The sequence below is a fragment of the Struthio camelus genome, chromosome 12 (genome assembly GCF_040807025.1).
Source record: "Struthio camelus isolate bStrCam1 chromosome 12, bStrCam1.hap1, whole genome shotgun sequence".
Lineage (NCBI taxonomy): Eukaryota > Metazoa > Chordata > Aves > Struthioniformes > Struthionidae > Struthio > Struthio camelus.
In genome coordinates, this window is record NC_090953.1 from 18,695,708 (window position 1) to 18,719,705 (window position 23,998).

Below are 23,998 nucleotides of genomic sequence, written 5' to 3' on the forward strand. Positions count from 1 at the left end.
GAATAATCCAGTGAAATTCATTTATTGTCTACCTTAATTAATCTGATTGAAAAATGGAGAATTTAAGTATGTATTCTAGCTGCCACAGCTCCCACAGAAGTCCCATGAGAATACAGCATGGCCTTTGCTGTCAATGCTGGACTTCCCAGTTTAATAGTTATCTTCACTTTTAGATTTTGCAGTTTTTAAATAAAAAAAGAAAAACACCTGGTGCATCAAAAACACTTCAAGTATAATTGTTTAGATCACTAATTCAAAAACTGCTAAGTGTTTGGTTAATTTCTGATCTGCTGCTCTTCCTAGAATTTTAGTATACCTGTAGTTAATTCTTCTTAGGAAATACTTTAATGAAAAGCTTAACAAAATATAGTATTTATTTGATATTTTCAGACGTTTTGTTTCCCAGCTGTAGCACCTGCTGTAAAATATCTCTTAGGTCTAGTAGACAAATGAGGACCTTGGTGTAATTTTCTCCAGAAGTGTGGTGGCGGTGTCACAATAAAATGAGTGTTTTCTGCTAGCTCGTGGACTAGCAATACCTATGTTATATGTGATTTCCATTCTGTGGCAATGGGAGATGGAGAGAAGGTGTTTACACTGCCTGGATAAGTGGCTAATTTCCTTAGGCTCCCTATGCAGTCAATGGATAAATGCTTCCAGAGATCAATTCTGAATAGGGGCCTAATGCAGCTGTTCTTTTGGAGGAACCTATCGCTCTCTTTTGACACTATGGGAGGTGAAGATATTACGTTATGTGCTGAGAGTAAGACTTCCTGCATTATCTTTTCCTGTTCTTTTGCATTCAATGGCAGCTGAAGCCCCATTCTGTGGCAGGATTGTGCAGCTTTGTGTTTGCAACCATGTGATATGCCAGCAAAGTGAATGCCACTTCAGGTAAGGTAAATTTTTCAAGAAAAATGGTAAATCCCAGGAAAATCCACACTTGTATCACCTCTCTGAAGTTGGTTTTCACTCACCTATAGCCATGTAGAAATAATGCTAGCACTACTTGTTTGGTTTTAGAAGACTGATTAAATGATTGCTGTAAAATCAGTTCTTCAGTTTGAAGAATTGTGATTTTTACAATAACCCATAATGAATAGTACCCATAAATCCTTTTTAAAACGTAAAATGCAAAGACACTTGAATATAGCTCTGTGCTTTTCCCTTCTTACTTGATAACGAAATACTAGGAAGCTTGAATTGGTTATATACTTGATAGGTATATATTGCAGGAAAGTCTTCTTTTTTTCCTTAGGTGTTTGGCTTTCTTTCCTTTCTAATAAACCAAAGATAGAGGAGACAGTGCTTTGCTTGTTTTCAAATCAGAACCTAAGGTTTATGGTTTATAAAACGTACATTATTATAAAGGAATAACGAAGTGAGGTGAACTGATGTTATCCGATCTAACGCCAAATCCTGTCGTGAACCTTCTGTGAATAGGCAGGATTAGGACCTGAACGTTTAGATGCAGCACTTCCTCAGTAACTGAGTTAAAGTTAAGAAGCAAATAATGAAGTGAAGAAAATCACTACAAAATTTGTTTACTATTGTGTATTTTTATGTATGTAGAGTGTATATTGCATACAAATAAAAATATTGAAGGATGTGTTATGAAGATTGCAGAGTCAGCTGCTCAACGCTTGGGAGACATCAGAATTAAGGTTTCCCTGTAATGCTAATTTATCCTCACTTCTTTATTCATTATGATTAGAGGTGTTCAAGGACTCACCACAGAAATTGAAACACTTTTCCAGATGGCTTTCATTTTGATGACGTCTCAACAAAGCCCACCAAATTTTTACTAGGAGTTTTGGCAACTCAGTAGCCACAACGACCAGCTTCTTTTAAGCTTCTCTTTCATTAACAAAAGCCTAAAGGTTGGAAGCTATTAAAATTACTTTCTAGTCCAGTATTTCAACAGCTCTGGGCTTGTTACTTTCCCATCCAGTTCCTGTTGGGTTATTTCATATGTGGTCCTATGTGTTGTTTTCACACTTACTTCCCGGAGCCTCTGTTCTATCGTGCCATGTAGGAGCAATATTCCTAAAAAAAGAAAAGGCAACTTGAAACTAAAATTTCTGTATATTCTGTAACTGAGGGACCCACAGTGGTGACCAGCTGTTTTAAATTATAAATTAGATCAGTTACATAACAAAGTACAGGCTTCTGGGTAGAAAATAGACATTATGCCGCTGCATTCGGGGCTTTCTTCTTCTTCCTGTGTTAATGAGATGCCAACCCTCATGATCAACAAGGCAGACATATCATAATAAACAAGGCACACATATCATATCATAGCCTTTGTAGCACAGATCTGTTTCATTTTCAGAGCATGTCTATTGTGCAAGGCAAGTACACTATGAAAAAAATTGTACATACAATTGTGTAAATAAAGACTAGACCATATCACAAGAACAGTTACCAAATTTGTGAATGTCTCTTTTCTACAAATTCAATACTATTCAGTTTGATTTTGTGTGTATATAAAGAAATTCCCAATTAAAATAAGAAACAGAAATGCAGATTGCTGTAATTCTGTATTTTCTTTGCTCTTTGCCTTGTTCTATTTTTGGTAATACAAGATAGGTATAATTTGTGTTGCAAACACAGACTCTTTTCCTAGTTAAGATATCAGTATCTGATATACACCCTGACATAAGACTCCTTGAAGCGCCACACACAGGTCATGATCTTACAAATCAGTAGCAATAACTTAGGAGGCTCTTCCTTGACAACACTGGACTAGTAAGGGTGATTTTCTTCCCATTAGCTGCCAGTTAGGTGTTTCACATTAGCTCAATGCATAAATTTCATTTATCAGTTAAATAGCAAGCTTCAGAATGGTTCTTCATCTGTGTGATATTGCTAGAAAGGCCAATTTTCTCTGTCATTTGGTATCTGAAGACTTTATGTCAAGACAGTCATTGCCAATGTCCTTCCTATCAACTTGGTCAATGTGTACAAAGAAAAGCAGGTGGCCATGGCAGAGACGGTGCCATTTAAGAGGTCTCTCTCTCTCTCTCTCTCTCTCTCCCCCCCTCTCTCTCTCTCTCTCTCTCCCCCCCCCTCTCTCTCTCTCTCTCTCTCTCTCTCTCTCCCCCCCCCCCCTCTCTCTCTCTCTCTCTCTCTCTCTCTCTCTCTCTCTCAGCATTCTGCCATTAAAAATAAAACTTCCACTTCTCGGATGGTAAATCTGGATAATTAATCTTCAGTCAAGGGAAGATATTCACTTAGAAACTGATGTTACATGCAAAGGTACCAGCTATTCTGTTGTAAACTTAACCCTCCTTTAACAAAGCAGGTGTTTTGAAAAGAGAGATGTCACCTTATTTGCTCGAATACTGGACTCCCATTCCATTCTGGTTTGGGTTTTGAGAGCTATTTTTCAAAAAAACACCTTATTGAGAAGTGCTGAAATTGCATTGAAGTGCAAGCTGAGATCCTCCAAGGCTTGTTGAAAAATCCAGGAAGCTTAATGTTCATAAATTGGTTGGTTGGTGGATTTTGTTTTTTGTTTTTTTAAACTCTGCGTGTGCATGTGTAAAATGTGATAGTCCTAAATCACTTGCGGTTAAGCATTTGTCTGCCTCTCTTATTCTGAGTTTATCCTATCTTAAAAAATAAAATATTTCCAGACAATTGAAGTAGGGACATAACTTCTTTTGTGAAAATCAGCGTATTACACTTTGAGTCTGTGGTCAGTCAGGCTGCAGTAATATAAACATCAGGAGTGTGGGAATCTTACTGGGATGGTAGCTTCAAAACTTCATTGTGCTTTTTTTGCAGGCAATCAGAGGCAACCAAGGAGGCTCTGACAGTCCCTATAATGTGATCCAACTTGGATGTACTGTGTACTCAGTTTGTTTTCTTTAACACTAAGCCTGCAAAATTTGTTAAAATGAGGGCATTTGACAGTTTGTGATGAATTTGGAAGATGGTCACGTTTGAGCGTAATCCATTTGATGTTGTATAAAGTTGCTGTAATCTCAGGAGATAAGATATTTGAACTGCTGTTCAGTTCTCTAGATAGTTAAACAACTCACTCTTCTGGAACAGGGAACTGAACACGTATCTAAAAAAATTTTTTTTAAAGTGAAAAATTTATAAGAATGTATATAAATACAATAATATATAATATATATATGAAAATATAAGTGAAAGCATCTCTATCTAGCTCTAGCCTAAATCAGTTCTGTTCCTGATTTCTCTGAAAATAGCATGTAGTAGTACGGTGATATAGATCTTGCTTCATTAAGATAGAAAGAGAAAAGTTTTGTATATGCAAGGAGGGGAGGCACGACAGAACTGTATTGATTTCATTTTGAGTATGTCATGTACTCAATAAGAATTTTCTTCCTCCAGAAGAATTGGTTGTACTTGAAGTCATAAACAAGATGCACAAGAATTTATTTTCACAGTTTAAGTAAGCTGAGTTAGTGTTTTTTATTACAGTGAGAATGTAATCCTGCTCAGCATAATACTCATAGTATGTGAATGACTGTACTGTGTGAAATGCATTTAAACTGCAGTTTTTGGTCACACTGGTAGATCCACCACTAAAGGTCATGCGTAATGCTAGTTCATCTGTAATCCTTCTTAAGCAAGCATGCTTAACGTTTGGGTTTCTTGCTGCTTCCATCTGTGACAATACAGATATAGCTTGTGTAAGTATGGCTTTTTTTCCTGTTAATAATGCAGTAAATGCAGTTTCTGCAGGTCTGAGTTTCCTCTCATGTGGAATGATTCTGTGTAACCCTGGGAACAAGTTTTCAGAATAAAGTATTTGAATCTAGAGCTAACTTAAAATATGTAACTCTCTTCAAGAGTTACAAGTCAAGTCATGTCAAATTTCACCAGGAAAGAACTGTACATTTACAGTGTAGTTCTGGAGTCTAAGCTGTAAGTCCATGCCAGCGTGCCACCAAAGAACTAGGTGCGAAAACGACTCCTCTTCGTAAACCAGGTCGTTCCAATAAAGCGTGTTCTCTTCTGTGAGCTTGGTCGCTTTCATGACAAAGATAGAATGCCATTGAAAACTCATTTTCTTGTAGTAACGTTTAGACCTTCACGGATGGTTTGACTGTGGTGTTGGAATGATGCTGTTTTCTCCTTTCCCAAGTTTTTTGTTCTTGCCTTCCAAGCCAATTGGAAATAGATATTTATGAAAGTCAGTCACAAGGGTTGTCAGGCAAAAGAGGATTTATGCCTTCTATCCAGTATGACTAAAATAATGTATTTTAAGTCTTCATTAATAATTAGGGTTATTAAAATAATAGAACTAGGTCCTCTAAATAATTCTAAAAGCATTATATTCTTTGTTCAGGTCTGTTGACTGTATGCCAGCATGATTTCATTTGTACAGTTTGCTACTGACGGGCGATGTGTAAGTGTCAGGAGATGCTGCAGTGTGTCCTGCCATTCTGGCCTCTGAGCATCCTGAGTAAGGACCTGATTAAAATGTGATAACAGTTCTTGCTGGCTGATGCACCGGGGTTTCCGTTCTGTGGCATCCAGGCGGGTGAGAACCTGATGGAGGAGGTGTTCCCTTATTTTGTCTCAGCAGAAAGTTGGGTGAAATGGGGCGTGCACCTGGGGGTAGGTGTTGGGAAGCATTCTCTAGTCACAGGGAGCTCACGTGTCTCTGCATCATAGTATAAGCATGTTTTGCATTGGTGAGCTGACATGAAACTTATTGTAGTCGAAGAAAAGAAACATTCTGACTTAACACAGTGAGGACTAGTGAGTGGGTATTTTTTAAATGCTATCTGTAAAAATGAAGCAAAAACCCAGAATGACATGGTTTGCCAGTAAATTCGGCAGTTTAATTTAAAAAAAAAAAAAAATTAAAAACAATGCAATAATGTGCTCCTTGTGAGTTAGGAATAAAACAAATTCAGGAAAAGCAGGGATATTTGCATGGAAAAATGTACTTTCCACTCCTATTCAAACCGTGGCCTGTAGAATAATGCTGAAGGAATATCCTGCTGTGGCAGCTTGCGATATTTCATCTGTTTTTGTATCTTGCTATTGTTAGTATGGAGTTTTTCAAAATGATAACATGATGTTTTTATTCCATGCAATTTTAATTGAAACTGTGTTTCAGTTAAACAAAAAGCAGGACAAAAGAGAAGGTTTCCAGATGATCAAACGAAAAATATTTAACACTCATTCTGTTTTTTCTTTTGGCAAAGAAAAAGAACCTGTATGTCCCCAAACCTGTATGTCCACTTTCAAATAAAATCATTGCAATTGAAGATTTGGTCAGTTCTTCCTACTTCTGCATGGAAAAAAAAAACCACTGGAGAACCACTTCTAAACATTTTTTTATAAATTGCATTGTACTGTACAACTGAGTATCCATTTATTAAATAATTCATAAAATATACTGCAAATAGGGGTCTGAGCTAAAAAAAACTGCATTTAACATTTATTTTGCTGTCGTGTTTAATAAGAGATAAAGGCTTCATATATAATGAAGACATAATCTTGAGCTGAGGGTTTTTTTAGTAATTTCTGAAAACAGCTTGAACGTAGTGTTACTGTGTTACCTGTACAAGTCTCTCTCCAGTCTACCAGACTTTAGAAGCTTTTGTGGTCCTTAGCTCATTCTTGTTGTGACAACAGCCTGCATCAGGAATTCACCGCGCAGCTTGGCCTTCTGGACGATCTGCTCCAGGGCAAGGCTGAATTAGAGTAATAAGACATTGTGACAGGTGAACGAACAGAAAAACTGCTTGCTTAAAAGCTTGCCTAGTCATGCTAAACTTTGTTTGCTCCTTCTCTTCTTTCTTGATTAGTAAATCTGGAAGAAACAATCTAGTTATGTAAGCAGTTGTACTTGGGAACCCATGTATAATTCTGTTTCTTAATTGAAAGCTTTTATTAATAACTTTCTCCTGTAAAGCTTATGCATAAAAATTGTTGTTTATGTTTGTCTGTACATATATTATAAACATGTAAATATGCTTATATATTTAAAATCTATAGCTCATTATAACACTTTTTTAAAGGAGGGAATGACAGCTGCTTACACTGAGTATAATTTTGTCTCTCTTACATATTTTCTTATTTGATTGTATGCACACAGATACAGAAAAGGGAGAAACAAAAGTAGAAAAGAAAAATAAATTATTTTCACTTTTTGAAAATTGAGAAAGATTAAAACTGCCAGTTGTAGTGTATATGTTTCAGAAGACACTTCTGTAGAGTGGAAAAAGCAACTGCTAAATGGAGGGGAAAATAGGCAGCTTGCAAAATTCAGAATGTCTTGAGGTAGAACCAAATTGAAAGAATATATAAGTTTTGATTTTGAATCAATTAATGGGAGAAGAGAGTATCTCTACTATATTGTCTAAAAGTACTCTAGAAAGCAAAAGATAAATAACAAAGCCCTTCTGACTTGTGTTTTTCTGGTGGCAGCCTTAAAATCGTACCAAACATTTTGCTGTCATGGGAGCGTGTTTTTTTAGTATGCTTATAGAACATTTGAGTGTTGGGTCAGATCCACACCTGTAGTTACTAGATTCCGTTACTGCATGAAAATTACTGTAGCTTTTGTAAAATGAATGAAATTCAATTTGAAGCAGACAGGTGTCCTTGCACTTTTTTTTTTGGTTTTTTTTTTCAAGGCAATGTAACTATTGACGTGAATTAGAACATCTCAGCTGTGAAGCCAATAAATAAATGGGTGTAGGTTTTTAGTTACTCTCTTTAGATGGTAGTTGAGGCACGCTAATGGGATATCAATGTGAGAGCTGAAGAGCTACTGCCTGTGCATTGTTAGTAAATAATGAGCATCAGTCTCTGAAAGCGTCAGTTTGACATCTTCTGTGAGCATTGAATTGCTTCTTAAAAATGTAACCACTTATAACATAAGCCACAATGACTAAAAGGGAGTGCGTTATTCTATGTCTTGAGTAGTTACTGCCCTATAGCTCCAAAGAGCAGCAAAAATGAAATTATTGTACCAATTTTTTGAAATGGCACAAAGTTCTTCTGAAGGACAAAGATGATTGGTGTTTTAGGCTTGCTATTTAGCTAATTAGCCTGCATTTAGAGGTATAAAACATAACGAGTGTGTTAATGCTCCAAAAATAAAGATTTTTTTACCTGGCTTCAGGGAAAGTATTTGCATTTGTGCCTTTAAATCCTATTGTGTTGCAGTTGATTCTCTGTTATTCTGTCAGGAAGAAAGTTGTAACTGTCACATAAATTTGACAATTTTGCAGCAAAGTATTTGAAATTAGTCTTATTAGCGTCCTTACTACCTGCCATTCAAAGCATTTCTTACAGTATAGATGATATTTTATTTAACGATTTAACCTTGAAGCGTATGTGAGTTGAGTTTATGATATTTAAAAAGGCTTCTTACCGTTAATATGTAATTTTGTTAACTTATTAGTATATTTTCATTGTACTAATAATCTCTAAGATTCTAAGAACAGACATTTTAAATCCAAACAGGAGCAACGCTAGGTTTTAGATACAGTCGTTCTGCTAACTCACAGTAATATTTACCTTCATTATACTTTATAGAAAAGTAGGATCCCTTGAGAAAAATAGCTGTGAAATGTACCAGGTAGATATATATTGTCAGAGACAAGTAATCCATCTTTACCTCCCTTGGGATGTCAAGGCCTCCAGGAGACATCTATCCATCCTGATAATAAACCCGTGCCTATGCTCATCCATCCTTTCTCTCTTTAGTACGGTTTTGGACATGGTGACTAATGGTCTGACGTGGTTATGGACGCCTGGGAAGACTGTGTTAGAAACGGTAGTAGATTCTGTAGCGTAGACAATCTTCATCAAGAGTGTTCCGAAGGTCAGTACGCTAAGCCTGGAGATAGCCTGTATCTACTGTGACCCCGTAACGTTTACTCTGGCCCTTTCCATCTCCTGTCTCAGTTTGCATCCTTAACTTATTTTTCTTCTTTCTTGTACCCAGTAGGCTGGCCCAGAAGTGAATCACTAATCATACTCATTAGAATACAGAGTTTATTACTTTTTGATGAACCTTTCTCTGTGTGCCTTTGGGGCAATGCAGTTTGGAATATAGTGCCAAATGATCTACAAAACTAGAGAACTGCGTGCTAAAGGTATGCAGAAGCCCTTGCATGTGTGTTTGGAAGTCTGAGGCAAAAAACACTGTTGTTCTTGATGTTTAGCTCACTTTACAATGCAACTCAGATTTCATCCTTTGAGAAATTGTGTCAGTAATTGAAAGAGTCATCATCTCATTTCAGTTATCTAAGGCAATCTCAATTTTCATTCTTATAATTATTGGAAGAGCCCAGCAGCAAAAATCTGATTAGTGATTTCCTAACGCTATTGGAAAACAACATTTCTAGAATAATGCTGTGTACTGAGTCAATGATACAAGTCAAGACTGGTGTGAAAACAGATTAGGAAAATGTCTGAAGAGATTTATCTCAATATTTTTCTTTGTCACAGCAACATGATGGATGTCATAATTCTCTTTGGTAACTGAAACATAAAATGAAAATTCTTCTGGAAGTAAAATGCTAACAGTTGGGTAGTATCTTTGCTTTTGTAATGGAAAAATCATGGCATCTTTTACTAATGGATTTTTTTTTTTAACCTTCTCAGTTGTCCACTTAAGAGCTTTAACTATAATGAAATTACACCCAATAAAATATACCATTATTTTTAGAAGGAAATGAGATATGCTTTTGTTTTGGAGGGGCTTTTTTTGTCTCATAAATTACCTTTGTATTCTTTTGTATGCAGTGCACCTAAAGAACAAGAAAATAGTTGTTGAGATGAGAAAGTATTAACACAGGATTGTATAATACGTGTATACAGGTCTATCATATTGGACAAGCTGCTTCTAATTTCATTGATTTTTTTGGTTCACTGCTTTTTAATTGAGCTTTGGATTCCTACCTCTGTAAAACCTTCCTGTTTTCAAAAGATCGATAAACTATCCAGAGTCAATTTGTGCTACTGTAGAGATATTGGTTGTTGTGTAGGGACAGCAAATTTCTTCAGTTATTTATTTAAAAAAAAAAAGTTGTTTTATGAACATTATGAAAACTCAGTGATTATTGAATGTATAACATTCATGTTTTACAGTGTTGATGGTGGTGTTACTGCAAAGCAGTAGTGTTCATTTGATTCAGGCAGGTCATTACAGAGGAAGGAAATTGCTCAAGTTCTATGGGGCACCACATTTTAATATCAGAGACTTGTCCAAAACTGAAACTGTCATAAAAGCTTCTCATAGTGTTTTACATTATCTCATTAAATCTTATTCTGAGTTAAAGCTCTTCACCTGTGAAATGGCATGTATTCAACTGGGTCTTCAGTCATCTGTTTATTTCAAGTTTATCCATGAAAGATCTAATAAATTTAAAAGCATGGAGGACTGGTTGTGAACTGCTTTGTTTCCTTTCTGTTTAAATACTCTTATGCTAATGGCTGTCTGCTTTATTAATACTCATGGATTACATTTTGAGTCTTATAATGTAATAGTGCATTTTATGGATACGTTTAGTCAAAATTAGGTTAGAATTAAGACTGTATTATGAGTCATTGGCAAAGCAGCTCTGTACTTAATATCTTATCTAAATCCTTGTCCGTTGCTTTTTAATACAGTCTGTATATTGTAGTAAAGTTGAGCGTAGGAGATCTGAACCACGTCGAAAAGTAACAAATACAGAAGGTAGGATTTTTGTTATTGTTGCTCCCAATTGGAAAATGTACTTCAAAATAACATTTTTGTTCCACCAATCCTTGTTTTCATTTGTTTGTCCAGGGAAAAATATCTAGAGGCTGTACTGTTATTTTACAATAATTGTTGGTCACTTCCATAAATAAACGGCCAATATGAAACAAACAGATGATTTCTGATCATATGGACCATACGTCACAGGAAAACAAAAAACAAAAATACAGAAAATCTGGAGCTTAAAATAGATCAAAATTGTGTATTCTTAATATGGTCTCTTAGCTGTGGCAATGTCTGGGTAATTTTACTGTCCTGCTCATGTGGGGCACCAAGGGACGTTGTCTTTCTGCTCGTTTCCATGGCACTTAGAATTAGATTAGTTTTAGGTTCACAGTGGGTAAATGAGAAAGGCTAAGCTATGATGCAGTGTTTGTTAGTCTGGGACATATTGAGTTTCTTTAGAAAAACCATGCTCAAAACCATGTTGAAGTTGTTGCTTTTTTGTTTGCTGTTGTTTGACTAGTGTTTATCTCGTGGCATACAGATCTTTTGCTTGTGGATAGGGAGTCTGGTGCTACTTGTGCCCTTTGTGCTCACTGTGATAGGGTCTTTAAACAACAGAGTAGCACCTGGATTCTAGTGATAATTGCTTGTTGAAGTGACATTTCCTGTATCTGCAAAGAAATAGTTATATTAACTGCTTTAAAAAAAATTTAGCCTGTGACTGATTTTTGCAGTATTATGAAAATATGGTGGCATGGTATATTTTAACCAGATCCATTTGGGATGACTTTTTTTGAAAGATCATTCTGAATTGTGCTGCTGTTCTGTATTTGTGCCTTCAAATCTTTTGTGTGTGTGTATATAAAATATGTATATATGTGTGTGTGTGTGTGTACATGTGTACAGAAATATTTAAAAAAAAATTACTCTTTTTCTTCTGATATTTATATGTTTCCCTTCACCCCCCCCAAAAAAAAAAAAAAAACAAGAAATTCTTTAACCCTGGCTATTTTTTCAGGAATTGGAATGGAGAGTAATATTTCTAGTAGATTATTTTAGTAAGAAAATTCCCCTTTTAGCTAATTCCCATGCTCTCACTGTTCTTTCTTCTGTGGCCCATGTTTCACTTACTATCATTTTCCACTGATGGATTGTAGATGGTGCTGGGAATAATATTATAAGAAGGTTTCATATTCTGATACTAATAAGTATATCCTTTAGAAGCCTCTGAGTGTGTGATATTTGTGACATTAAAACCACGATATTATATCCTTGTGTTTTGTTAAATAAATAGCTATCTACCTATTATAAGGGCTCTTGTAGATTGCACAGAAAGGTCATACTTGAAGAAATTTCAAGTTGGTTGTTTAGTCCGTCTCTCTGTCTGAGGTACACCTAGACCCAAAGATAGTTCAAGACTTTCTAGTTGTTCAGGTGGATTTCATTTTCACTGTTTCAAGAACGTTTGAGTTGACAAAATTAAACATTGCAGCGATCTGTGCCTCCTGTATCTGCAAATGTATCTTTAGACTGCAAATGTATCTTTAGATGTTTTGCCCCTGGTAAGTAATCAGTTTGTGAGCACTATGCTCTTATGCCTGTAACTTTCAAGTTTTAAATATGGGTTCAGTAATGAAGACCTCAAATAAATATTGTACTATTTAATTTTTAATCTTAAAATATATATATCAATTATGCTAGAAACTCCTATTGCCATTTGAGGAATATTTCTGATATCTGCTTGTTTTTTACTCAGGATATGGAAATCTAGGCTTGGATTCTGCCTGGGTGCTGAAGGTAGTAATTACAATTTAATTTCTTAATAGGAGATTCCTTCTTGATTCTTTTTAACAGAAGTTATTATTTGCAGTGGTAACCTAGTCAGACTGTTTCACCATGTCACCCAAAGGGTTAAATAACCAGCTGACTAGGTTTGGTTTTGTGGTATTGATTTTAATAAACTTTATTGATTTTAATATACTGTAAAAATCCATAAGATTTACTGAAGTCGATAAAGTACAAATTACTCTCACCAGAGTGAAACGCATAATTTGTTGGTCCTAAATAGTCTTGGATAGCCTCTGTGTTTGGTGTGAAAGGAAATTATTGCTATATTGGCAGTATCTTTTCCTTCTGCTATTTGGACTCTCACATTTTTTCTGACTTAGTAGCACAATATAAGGTGGTAGGGTTGCAGTGTAATTAGGCTACGATTTTATTGGCTTCATTAATCTGGAAATTATGCAGTATGACACATACACTAGACCACCATTCCTTCTTCCCTAATTCCTACCTTTTTTAGTGACAGTTCTTCCCAGTTCAAAATCTGGTCCAGGCCATTACTGTCTAGTGCCCTCTTCTTTAAAAAAAAGTCCCCTACAGTAATCTGTATGAGCATCTGCTCTGTTCCCCAGCCTCTGTAATGGAAGCCTGTCTCTGAGCCCTTCCCAGCTATGCTTTGTAAGGTGTCAGTGTCGAATAGTCTCTGACTCGGTTCTTTTAGATATTCCACAAGTGGAGGGTGTCATGTTTAATATCAAATTTGTTTATTTGAATATATTTGATATTACATAGGATTTTGAGTGACATAGCAATATACTGAAATCGCACACAATGCAAGTGTAAGTTTGCTTCCATTGTAGAGGCTTGTTGGTCAGTCACATAAGGAAACTGGAACTCTGTGATTTAAACATATACGTTTTTCTCTGGCCAACAAGATGTTTTCTGCCTTTGCAAGGCTGTCTATCCCAAGTTACATAGGCTTCCAAATTTTTTCCAAAAAACAAATTTCAGAAGAGTATGCGCTGTTTCCCTGAATACTTCAGATACCACACATGACAGGCAACATTGTCTCCCTTTCCATGTTAGCAGTTTCTCAATTCACTTACCGCCTGGTTTCCTAAAGCTGTCAGCAGATTGACAAGTCCCAATCATATCCCCCAAAGCAGCCTAATCTTCTTGAGGAAAGCTTTTTGTGTTTAGCCTGGATCTGTTTTTGACTAGTGAAGCACCTTTTAATTCCCAAATTTGGTTATCCTAATGAGTTCTCATTAAGGTAAAAAAAATCAGGCCAGGTACTGGTGCTTGGTGTTGGAGGGGACAAGTGGTTTATCAGTTGTTTCCCTGTCACACCAGTGCTGAGGCCTCACATCCTCAGGACTGCTCTGTGAATGGTGAGGTGCTCCCAGTTCACAAGTCTGCGCCTGTGGATTCACATACTGGCTCCTTTGACTTGTTCCTGTGCCCCCAGGTTTTAGAAGCGGTGAAATTAGCTACTGAGAGCGTTCAGCTGTGGTTTCTGATGTAAATTTGGTGCATATTTGAATGTCATTAATGACTGACTGTTTCTTCTCTCCCCTGTGTTTATTTTGTGCCACCGTTGTTGTAGCCTCAATCCCAAATGAATGTGACAGGAGTTCGATAGCTGTGACCCTTTTAAACCTAATCACAGACAGACATTTTTTGAAATGCTTTTCACCAGCAGTAACAGGAAAGGAAACAAATTCTGATTATGTATTGCTACATAAACTGTTTAGGCTTTTGTTATACACATCCCTATTTCACATATCTCTTACCACATCATGAGTTTGCATTATCTTTGGTTATCTGTGTTTTACATTCTTGGGTAAATGTAACAAATTTCCAGGCCCTTTGATAAGTACCATTTGTTAAGCTAATCACCATTTCACAAAATTCATCATGCTTCTAAGAATGCCTCTGGGAATGTGACCATGAGTTAGGATGTTTCCTCATCTCAGAAGTACAGGAGGAAAGATTTGTATCAGGTCTCCAAGAATCTGAAGAATGATGGATGATCAAAAGTAATCCTTAGACCTTCTGTTTTATGACTGTCTCTCTAACAACTGAGTAAAAATGCTGAAAAACCTGAATAGATCAGGTCCAGAACCCTTGACTCCTTTCTTTCTGCTTGTATGGACACAGGTGGAGTTTCGTTAGACTCCTCAGCTGTTGCTTTCTCTATGCCTTAATGGACCCTTGTGCCTTTCAAAACTGCTAAGCCCTGCTTATGTATTTGTGCCTTCAGTTACTTGGGTATATTGTTACCTTGGCTTTTTCTAAATCACTTTGAACCGCTTTGAATGCATTTGTTGGTGGTATGAGTGCATCTGTTGCACTCCAAAATTAAGCAGTTGGGGTTGCTTTATCAGTTACATGGGCACCATTTATTTACTTGCCTAACCTCTGAATACCTAACCTGTCAAGATACTGCAGATGATTTAAGGATACGAGTGTCCATTTGATTTTTAACTTGTTACTAGAGCTCATTTATACATTTGGGGATTGGCTTTTCCCCCCCTGCAGGAATGATCAATACACTTAGTAGGACAGTTAAGCCCTGTAAAGTACACATTATAATTTTCACCTTTTTTCTAAAAATAGTTTGTTTCAGTATATGCACACTGTCATGTTTTGATTGGAAGGAAAAGCAGATGTATACAGTGCGCTATGCTATTGATTCTGTTTATTCAGATTACGAGTGAGCTAAGAGTAACCACTATTTGGATTATTTGCTATGCTTAGTACCTTAGAAGGTGGCTAAGAAAAGGGAGTTGGCTGCAATAATGTAAACAACCTGTATGCTTACTTTAACGGTAAGTGAATGCATCAACTGGAGCATTGGTCTCGTGTTTAAAGTTGAAAAGTGAGGAACTCTTAAATTTGCAGAAAAGAAGCAGAAGGCTTGACATAGAGCGTATCAGCCTGAATAAGAAACTACAAATGAGCATAGACAATAAAAGTTTGAGGCTTCCTGTAGTTCATAAGCTCTATGTAAGACTAGAAAAGCATTGCAAGATCCCAAGTTGTAGTAGGAGGGAAAAAAAAAAAGAGATAATTTGTTTACTAAACAAATTAATTTCATAGTGCAACATTATTAGTTTTCCATTTCTATACATTAGAGTACTTTGATAGTGTTTCACTACATTTAATGTGGTTTAAATTGGTGTTTATATGAAAATGCATTTTTTTATAGGTCAGAAAAGTTTAAAGGAAGGATACTAGAGAATGCGTTATGTAGAATGGTTGTTTGAAGATGGAGAATTAGAAAGCAGATGGTTTAGGATGTATCAAGAGACTGCATCATCTGATCTGTCCCATACTCTTAACTCAGAGTTATGTGAATTTCTAGCAACTTGATGGGATGCAGAGGGCTGAGAATTCTAAAAAAAGTCACTGTCAAGAGCTTTTAAAAAATCCCTTGTTTGCAGGCCCTGTACTGGAAAGTAATTTTCTCTTCCATTTTCATCTTGCCTGAGCGTGTATGTGTCAAGGTAAATGAGTCTTCTCCATGCATGAGCACAGCTCTCATTAATGATGATGGAGATTTCATATGCATGTTGAAGGGCATTCATACCTAATGTTATTGCATTTCTAATACAGCAAAAGTCAGCACTGATGTATTCTGTTTACTTTTCTCTCTGTGAATTACCACTGTTGTTGCAGTCGGCAGGAACATACAGCTGTAGGAATTCTGCTTAAGGAAGCTGGCAAATCTGAGTTTATTGAACACCGAATTAGTAGCTTTGATTTACTTTGAGTATCTTGAATGTGCTGGGGCACTTCCATTGCAATTCTGCAGGCTGAAGTTAGGTCCACGGTTTTAGGTAAATGCGTTACAGGCTCTGAAGTCAAATTACATTGCCAGAGTATAATAGAGAAGTTATTAAAACTGTCAAACTCCAGTTCACTTTTTTTTTTAATCTTAAAGAAAGAAAAATCCTCTACAAAACATACATTTGATGTAATGATTTTCGAAAAACATTGAGACATGTGTCACAAGGCTCAGCTATAGTGGTTTGGAAATGCTGATATTTTAATTAATTATGTAAAAAATAACTCACTTCCTTTGTGCCTGTGCTTCATGATCCTTAATTTGGTGAAACCAAATGAATCTTTCGTGTACTGTTTCCACTGATTTAAGTATTGGATATTATGAGCAATCATTGTATGGTCTCTTGGGACCAAAAGTTATATACTTCTTTTCAGATAATTCATATTTTTGTATATAAAAGTGTGTTTTCATTGACCTTATCTAAAATTGGCATTGTATTTGTATAAAGCAAAATCTAAAGAGCAAACAAAAGTTTTTTTGTTTTTAGTTTTTGATCTTCTGCATGTTTTTCCTAGTTAGATAGTTATGTTTATTGTGGCTTACAGTGTTGAAGGCTCTTGCCACAGGAGGTTACCACATCTCAAGGCCAAAGAAGCTCTTTGGTAACTACAGTGGAATCAGAAATAATGGGGTTTGGAAAACTGCATTACAGCTTTGTGTACTGAGTGCTATAATGACAATATTAAAGAGTTTTAGTGGGTATCATCAGAGCACACTGAGAGTTTGTCAGCCGGCTAGACAGCGTGTGACCTTTTAGGTGGGGAGCCAGTAGGGTGAGTGTCAGGAGTCAATCAATCAATCTCTCTCTCTCCCTCCCTCCCCCACCCTGTCTTTTCTTTATTTTTTTCTTTCTTTCTTTTAAAACAAAACAAAACAAAACAAAACATGTACATCCTTCATCCTGCAAGGCCTCTGTTAAGGTCAAACAGTTGCAGTTCAGCTGAACAAAGGATCAGCTCCCTTCTTGCTTCTTCAGGGAGGGACAATGCCACAAATATGTCAGGGAGGAGGAGACGTTTGACTTGCAGAAGGGAGGCTATACAGTAAATAAAAGTAAAGATTTGCTACTCATAGGTAGTTCGCTAGAACACTTTGAGTCTGAACACTTGGTTTGGTGACTGAGAAATCCTGGTTTATGAGTGAGTATTTTACATATCAACACATACCTTGTTTTGGAGGGTAATTTCTTATTTTTCTTAAAGGGATTTTTTTTTTCCTCCTGATAACCTCACAATTTCAGCCAGTCCATTTATTTAATTCAGAGCATGTTGCGGTCTAGCCTAAAGTCAAGCCAGCTATAACTCTGTCATTTTACTTACCTTCACAAGTACAGTTCCACATTACAGGATTATCAACCTAGAGACAGTTATCATACAGTAATAATAGGCTATCCCAGCTGTGTGAGCAAATTTAATTAACTGCAGAAAAAGAATTCTCTGCATTTCTCAGCCTTGGCCAACATCCAGAGGTATGTAGCTGGTATATGACTTTGTATTCTACAGTGTTTTCTATAGTATAAGACCATGCACATTTGTTTGTAGGGATTATCTGCATTGTCCTTTGGTATCCACGTCCTGATTTAGTTCACTCTTGAGTGTGCTTTCATGGCTTTCCATCTATTGCATTTGTACTTGGCTTAAATACTACCCTTGAGGTTTAACTGTGAAACTTCATCTGAAATTTTTAAATGGCATGACTGCTAAAGAAATTATCAAAAGATGCATTTCTAATATGCTGTCTTCCTGAATGTTGTTTCCAACAATGGCAGCAGTTGTGGATGTTGTTAAGCTGTGAAATACATCGTTTGATGGCTCGAACGTCCCCACACTGAACTTAGTGGAGCCTTACAATTGGCACTCCGCCCTCCAGCTTCTCCACCTATCGACAGCTCCTGCTTCCATTGCCTCTGGCCAGGTCCTCTTAGATATTCCACATGTGGAGGGTGTAGTGTTTATGATCAGATTTACTTATGTGAAAATATTTGGCGTTACACGGGATTTTGATTTAGCAGAGTGATGCAGCAATATACTGAAACCGCACACAATGCAAGTTTAGCAGAACATAGCAATTGCAGTATCCAGTAGAGTCACAATGCAAACATGATTCCCGTTACCTGTCTCTATGATACGCTCACCATCACAACACTGGGTGTACCCAGTCTCTGGGAAAAAATACATGGGTTGGAACCAGCTCAAGCCTGTTGCTCTCATCAAAGTTCTTCCTGTTAGTTGTTCAGTTTTACCCTCTGTGCTGGGCTGAGCTGTGCATACACCCCTCACCCCCTGCCGGTCTGGCTAACTCAGGGACACAGTCACACTCTCTGGATTAACTCAGCGAAAAACATTTAGGCAACCACCTGATCTGCTCAGCTGATGTAGCCTCAAACAAAGGCCTCCCGTTGTTCCCCTTTGTGTTGAGATAAATTCAGCTTTCTTTGCAATAGCTGTGGTCAAGTCAATCCTGACATTCTTCCCCGAGCTTCCTGGGCGCATCGCCCCTGCCGGTCCTCCTTATAAGTGTTTTTTGGCTGGTCGCAATGCTTCATTAAATTACTGGAGTTAGTACATGTCAGTTTTTGATTGTCCTTTATAACGTTATAGTTGTCTTTTTGCCTGTGTTATGAAAGTTTCTGCCTGGATTAACCTGATAAATTGTTCTGCGCTATTCAATGTGAGGGACAGTCATGTTGTTTTGTATGTTGTGGTGCAGGAGATTAATTGAAGAGAAATTTCTGGCCCTTCTCCAGACTACGACTATTGTAGTGTTAGATGGGCTGTTTCCAGCCTGGTTCCCAGCACAGCGTACGTTGCTTCTGCAATGGCGAGATATAGGTGCATTTTAAATTATCGTGCTCTGCTATTGTTATGCCCAAAAGATTGCTAGTAAGGCGTGACACAGAATGGGAATGGTGACTTTCTAACACTTACATTTCAACCAAACTTTATGGGAAAGGGAATTCATTAGCTTCCGGGCTTCCTTCTCATCAATTTCAACTGTCTGTAAAAAGCAGTAGAAAAGCAGCGTCAGAGCTTATTCTAAGCAATTGCAGGAACATCTCCTAACAAATATATGAGGCTAGCTAAGTGTAAAAGTTACTATTAGTCAAAAAGTTCTTGATACAAACTGATGTGAAAAAAAGACCCTGCAGAATCATGTAATAAATGTATTTGTCATGCGTTGTTTTCTCTGCATTTTATTTGTATTTTGATTTATTAATTTTTTGATTACATGTTCTACTGAAAGTTTTTCTCCTCTCTTTTCTTCTTACCCTAAGGTTGATATCACCCATCGTATCCCTGTCTCTGCGTTTAACTATTTATAAGGCTTAAGATGTCTTACCTCTAGTTTACATATTACATTTAAGTACCTAAAATTAGTTTGGATGTATCAAGGTCTGAATTCAGCTTGCTTTTGACTTGGAGTGGAAGGCCATGTTTTTAGTTAGAAACTGAAGAAAGTTAATATGGAACAAGCAAGTTCTGAAAATCTAAGAAACTGTGCTGTCATTTGTTACAGTAGTTTTTCAGTAGAAGCTTGGAACTCAAAACTTTGGGGTTCGTGTATGAGTATGTAACATAAGTTTTACATACATTCATAAATATACACCCCCCCTCCTCAATAAGGTCAAATACTGTAGTTCTTATCAGCAAAATTTTTTTTTTCCATATTTAGTTTTGCTGGGATAAAGTTTTAAAATATTTGCATCATAGATATTTTTCAGTTTGATTTTAAATTATGCACACCCTCCTGAACTAGACTGTGCGCTACAGGAGGGGTGGGGGTTCCTTTACTGATATTAGAAGTAATGGTGAGACAGCCAGTCCTTCTGCTTGTGTGGCCGCTGCCTGAGAGCTATCAATCACTTGAATGATTCAGACAACATTTTCTAGGGCATAGTTCTTGCATGAAAACAAAAGTCTTTGTGAGAAATTGCATAACGTTTTGTAGCAGTGTCACGTAAACAATGTTAATTCAGGTGCTGTTTGTGAATTGCTGCACTATTCCTGAGGAACGATTGTGTGCTGATGAAATTAGTGATTGTCCCATCTTGATTCCCCTTTTTGTGTGTTTCTCAGTGCTAATTTTTGCTGTTGCTAAGAGACCACAAGAAAATTTACCCTGAAAGATTTTTCTCCATTAGCACTGATAATATTTGGGACTTGGGGAGAATGTGTTTGAAGGCCTATTCTGAACTGATCAGAACTGGGTCTCGCAGTTAGCTCTGGCAACTGGACTGAAATTTGCTTTAAAAACAGATCAACAGTACTTCTGTGTTTAATTCATATTGAGAATAAAATGAAAACAGCATCTCTTCTAGCCGTTTGTTTCCAGCGCTCTGGAAACTCGCAGCATGACTGTGCATCGTCCTTCATCTTAACATGTTTTTCTTATTTTTATTTTTAAATGGCACTGGTATAAAACCCATGTCTCTTTGGTGACTCCAATTTGTTTATTACAGGTGCTGTTGTCAGGATTGATTGGTGTTGTTTCGTGGAAGAGGCCCCTTTCACTTGTGGTGAGTGCGCAATGTTGCTTTAATTATGTTAAGAAGACTTTAAATCGATGACCTGTAGTGACCAAAAGATTCTGTGCAAGTAACTCCTAGTCGTTTTATTTTTATATAGACCTGTGTCAATTGAGTTTCTAGCTTTTGACTTAGGTATCTTGCCATTTTAAAGTGTTGCAAACTGTTGTTTTTAGTAAGACTTTCAAAGGCTAGCTATAGATTGTAGCTTCCCATTATGTTATTGGTTGGTGATGACTTCCTAACTGTAGTAAACTGGACTGAGTTGTATACTTCTGCAGTGTGTGTATGTGCTAGTGTAGTATTGTAATACTGTATGCGCTACCAAAATATTAGAAACAAAGAAAAGACTGTAAAATGTTCCCGTTTTTGGAAATGCATTTCCACTTAAGTGGTAGATCACATTTATTACTGAAGATGTATATGTCATCTTGTTGTACAGGTAACATATGAAATCGATGAATTCTTTATTTTCTGCATTCAGCTTGAATAGGTTGTATCTGTCCTGTATTGAATGACATTAATTTTTTGTGTGTGATATAGGAAATAATTCAGAGAGACCTGAGCGCTGTTATGTTAGAGAAGCATTTAGTAGTCCTTCCTTAACCTAAAGTGGACGGTAGCCTGAGCAGAATTATTTATCATGCTTCAATTTGTCAAGTAGATTTCTCCTCAAGTACAGGTATCCTCTCAGAGGAAAGAATGATACAGGGAGCCTGTCCCTTAATGGGACGTGGAGATTAATTTAGAAAAATGATTTTATTTGCTAAGAGCAAGAAAACCAATAACTTCGGCATACTTGATTTTAGAATACAAAACAGTGCTAAAAATCCAAAATCCGTTAGTGATAGTTAGACCTCTATTGTATATTGTGACATTTTACATGTTTTTTATGTATACGTGTTACAGGAATTGGAACACTTGGAACAAATAAGCTGTGGTAAAGTTTTGGTTTACTTGCAACAGGAATAGTACGTGCTTTGGTGACAAATTAATACTGCAATTAATAGACCTGTAATTGATTGCCACTTCAGGTATTTCACTTGCTTATATGGCTTCATAATCAAACATTGATTGAAATGAACTGAATAATTTGATGTAGGTAAGTATTAGCTCATTTAAATTAACTAATTTAACTCATTAAGAGACTTTTACCTTTATTGAATAAATACAAACATTGATTTGCTGCTCTCTCATTAAATAGTCAGACATATAAATTATTTTTTAAAATGAAATATATCAAAACCCTATTTCCTATTGTATATGCAGAGTTGGTGTGCCATAAGCATGATTAATATATGAAGCTGAATGCACAAAAGTACTGAGCGTGCACTTGAGCAACAGAAATCTGCTAATGCAGGACTCAGTGTGATGGCTTCTGATTTAGTTTTATAACTTGATGTCTACAGTTTTTTTCTATAAAAGACTTTCAATCCCAAATCTCAATTTAATACTAAGGGTTAACAATTATTTTTTTGTATGTTTTGGGTCAACATATGATTTTTCTTTTTGGATTTCACTTTAACAGTCATTTCTATGTATAAGCCACACCTCAATGGGAATATTACCCTGATTAGCTGAGTAAATGTAGAATGTGATTGAAATCTTCATCTTATCACTTAAATGTACATAATTCAGGAATACCTTTTAAGCTTGTAGTATGCATTTATAAATTGAAAAGCTGTCAGTATGATTTGGATGTAATATTGGGATACTAACATGGATTTTCATTCAACCTAAAAGTTAAATGGCTTTTTCCCTGCATTTTGTACCATCTCTTTGAAAACTGATTCCATTATAACTTGCCTTCCTCTTTGACTACAGTCTAGGACTGCAAATAAAGGAGAATAAGGACCTCCTAATATTTTTGCCAGTGTTTTGGTTTAGTTCTCAGTTGGCAGTTCCACTCAGACCACAGGTACGCGGTCTTCAGAGTTCAGAATTAGCTTGGAACCATTATCTCTGTATGTGTCTCTGTTATGTTGTTTTTCATTAGATCTTTTGAAAGGAGTATTTCTTGAAACAGACTGCTGCTAGACGTTATCTTTGTTCTTTTCTACCTTAATTCTTCTTTTTACAATTCCTATGCTATAGCAGCACGATTCATGTTCCCATCAAAATATTATTTATTGTTAAGGTTTATCTATAGAAGTGTTTACTTTGACAGTACTTTTGAATATAGGTGAGAGAGAGTATAATGCCAGAGTATATGATCAGCAAAAAGCTGTGAAAGGTTAATATAATTAATATAAAAGTGTTTATATTCCTAATTTAATTAGAAATTCGTTAAAAAACTACTTTAGGGTCTCATTAAAGTCAAGATGATAACCATTATCTAAGTAAACACATACTAGATGCAAGGTTCAAACCTTTTTTCAATATTGTTCACCTTTCGGAGAGAAGGTAATGGGTGGAAGAGAAGCACTTCGTATCTACTCTCTTGGGCAACACCGTGAGGCCATATAAGGAGACTCCTTGTTACTTCGAGAAGAGGAAGACTTATAAAATACTAAGGATATAGAGAAATTTAGTACAGTTCTATTTTATTAGGAAAATAAAATAATAGTTTGGAAAAACTGGTTATTAAATTAGTCTATTTTATTTGAAGTCAACAAACTAAAAATGACTTTAGTAGGAAATAAAGATACAGCTTTTTAAAATGCCACGTTAAAGGCCTGTGATGTCAGGGCACTACCAAAAGCAGAAGTGAATGACAGTATTAATAAGAAAAATTGCATATTTCTGTTTTATCAAAGGCAGTTTCAGCCTCTCAAATCAATTCCTCCTTCATGTTACAGTATTTCTGTAGGGTACTCTCATATTACAAGCAAAAGCAGAAGACATTTGATTTTGCTCTTTGTTGTTAATAAAACAGTGAAAGACCAGAAAGTAGTTCTTTCTGTTTGTAGCTTGTTCTCAGAATTGAAATTTTAAAGTGGTTCAAAATAGGAATCCCACTCTTTATTCTTGAGTACAGTACTCTTGATAATGGTGTCCTGTTAGTAATGCAAATAATAATCTGTTTGCAACAACCTTAAACAAAGCCTTTGGGGATGGTGTGAAGTCATAAATGGCTGACAGTAGTGTGTATTGTTGTCTAGTAGATATGCTCAAAGCTGCAGAATGATTTAGGTTAATAGATATG

General features: G+C 36.3%; 1 protein-coding gene across 9 annotated transcripts in view; it reads left to right on the forward strand.

Moving 5' to 3' along the window:
* ENTREP2 (endosomal transmembrane epsin interactor 2) overlaps nt 1-23,998 on the forward strand; it is a 186,242-nt gene that overhangs the window by 53,104 nt on the left and 109,140 nt on the right. For 8 of the 9 annotated variants that reach the window (XM_068958934.1, XM_068958936.1, XM_068958940.1 and 5 more), the window contains exon 2: nt 20,788-20,844. The exons of the other annotated variant lie outside the window; for it this stretch is intronic. In XM_068958934.1, the coding sequence (XP_068815035.1) occupies nt 20,788-20,844 (57 nt within the window). The remainder of the gene's footprint in view (nt 1-20,787; nt 20,845-23,998) is intronic. 9 annotated transcript variants of the gene reach the window in all.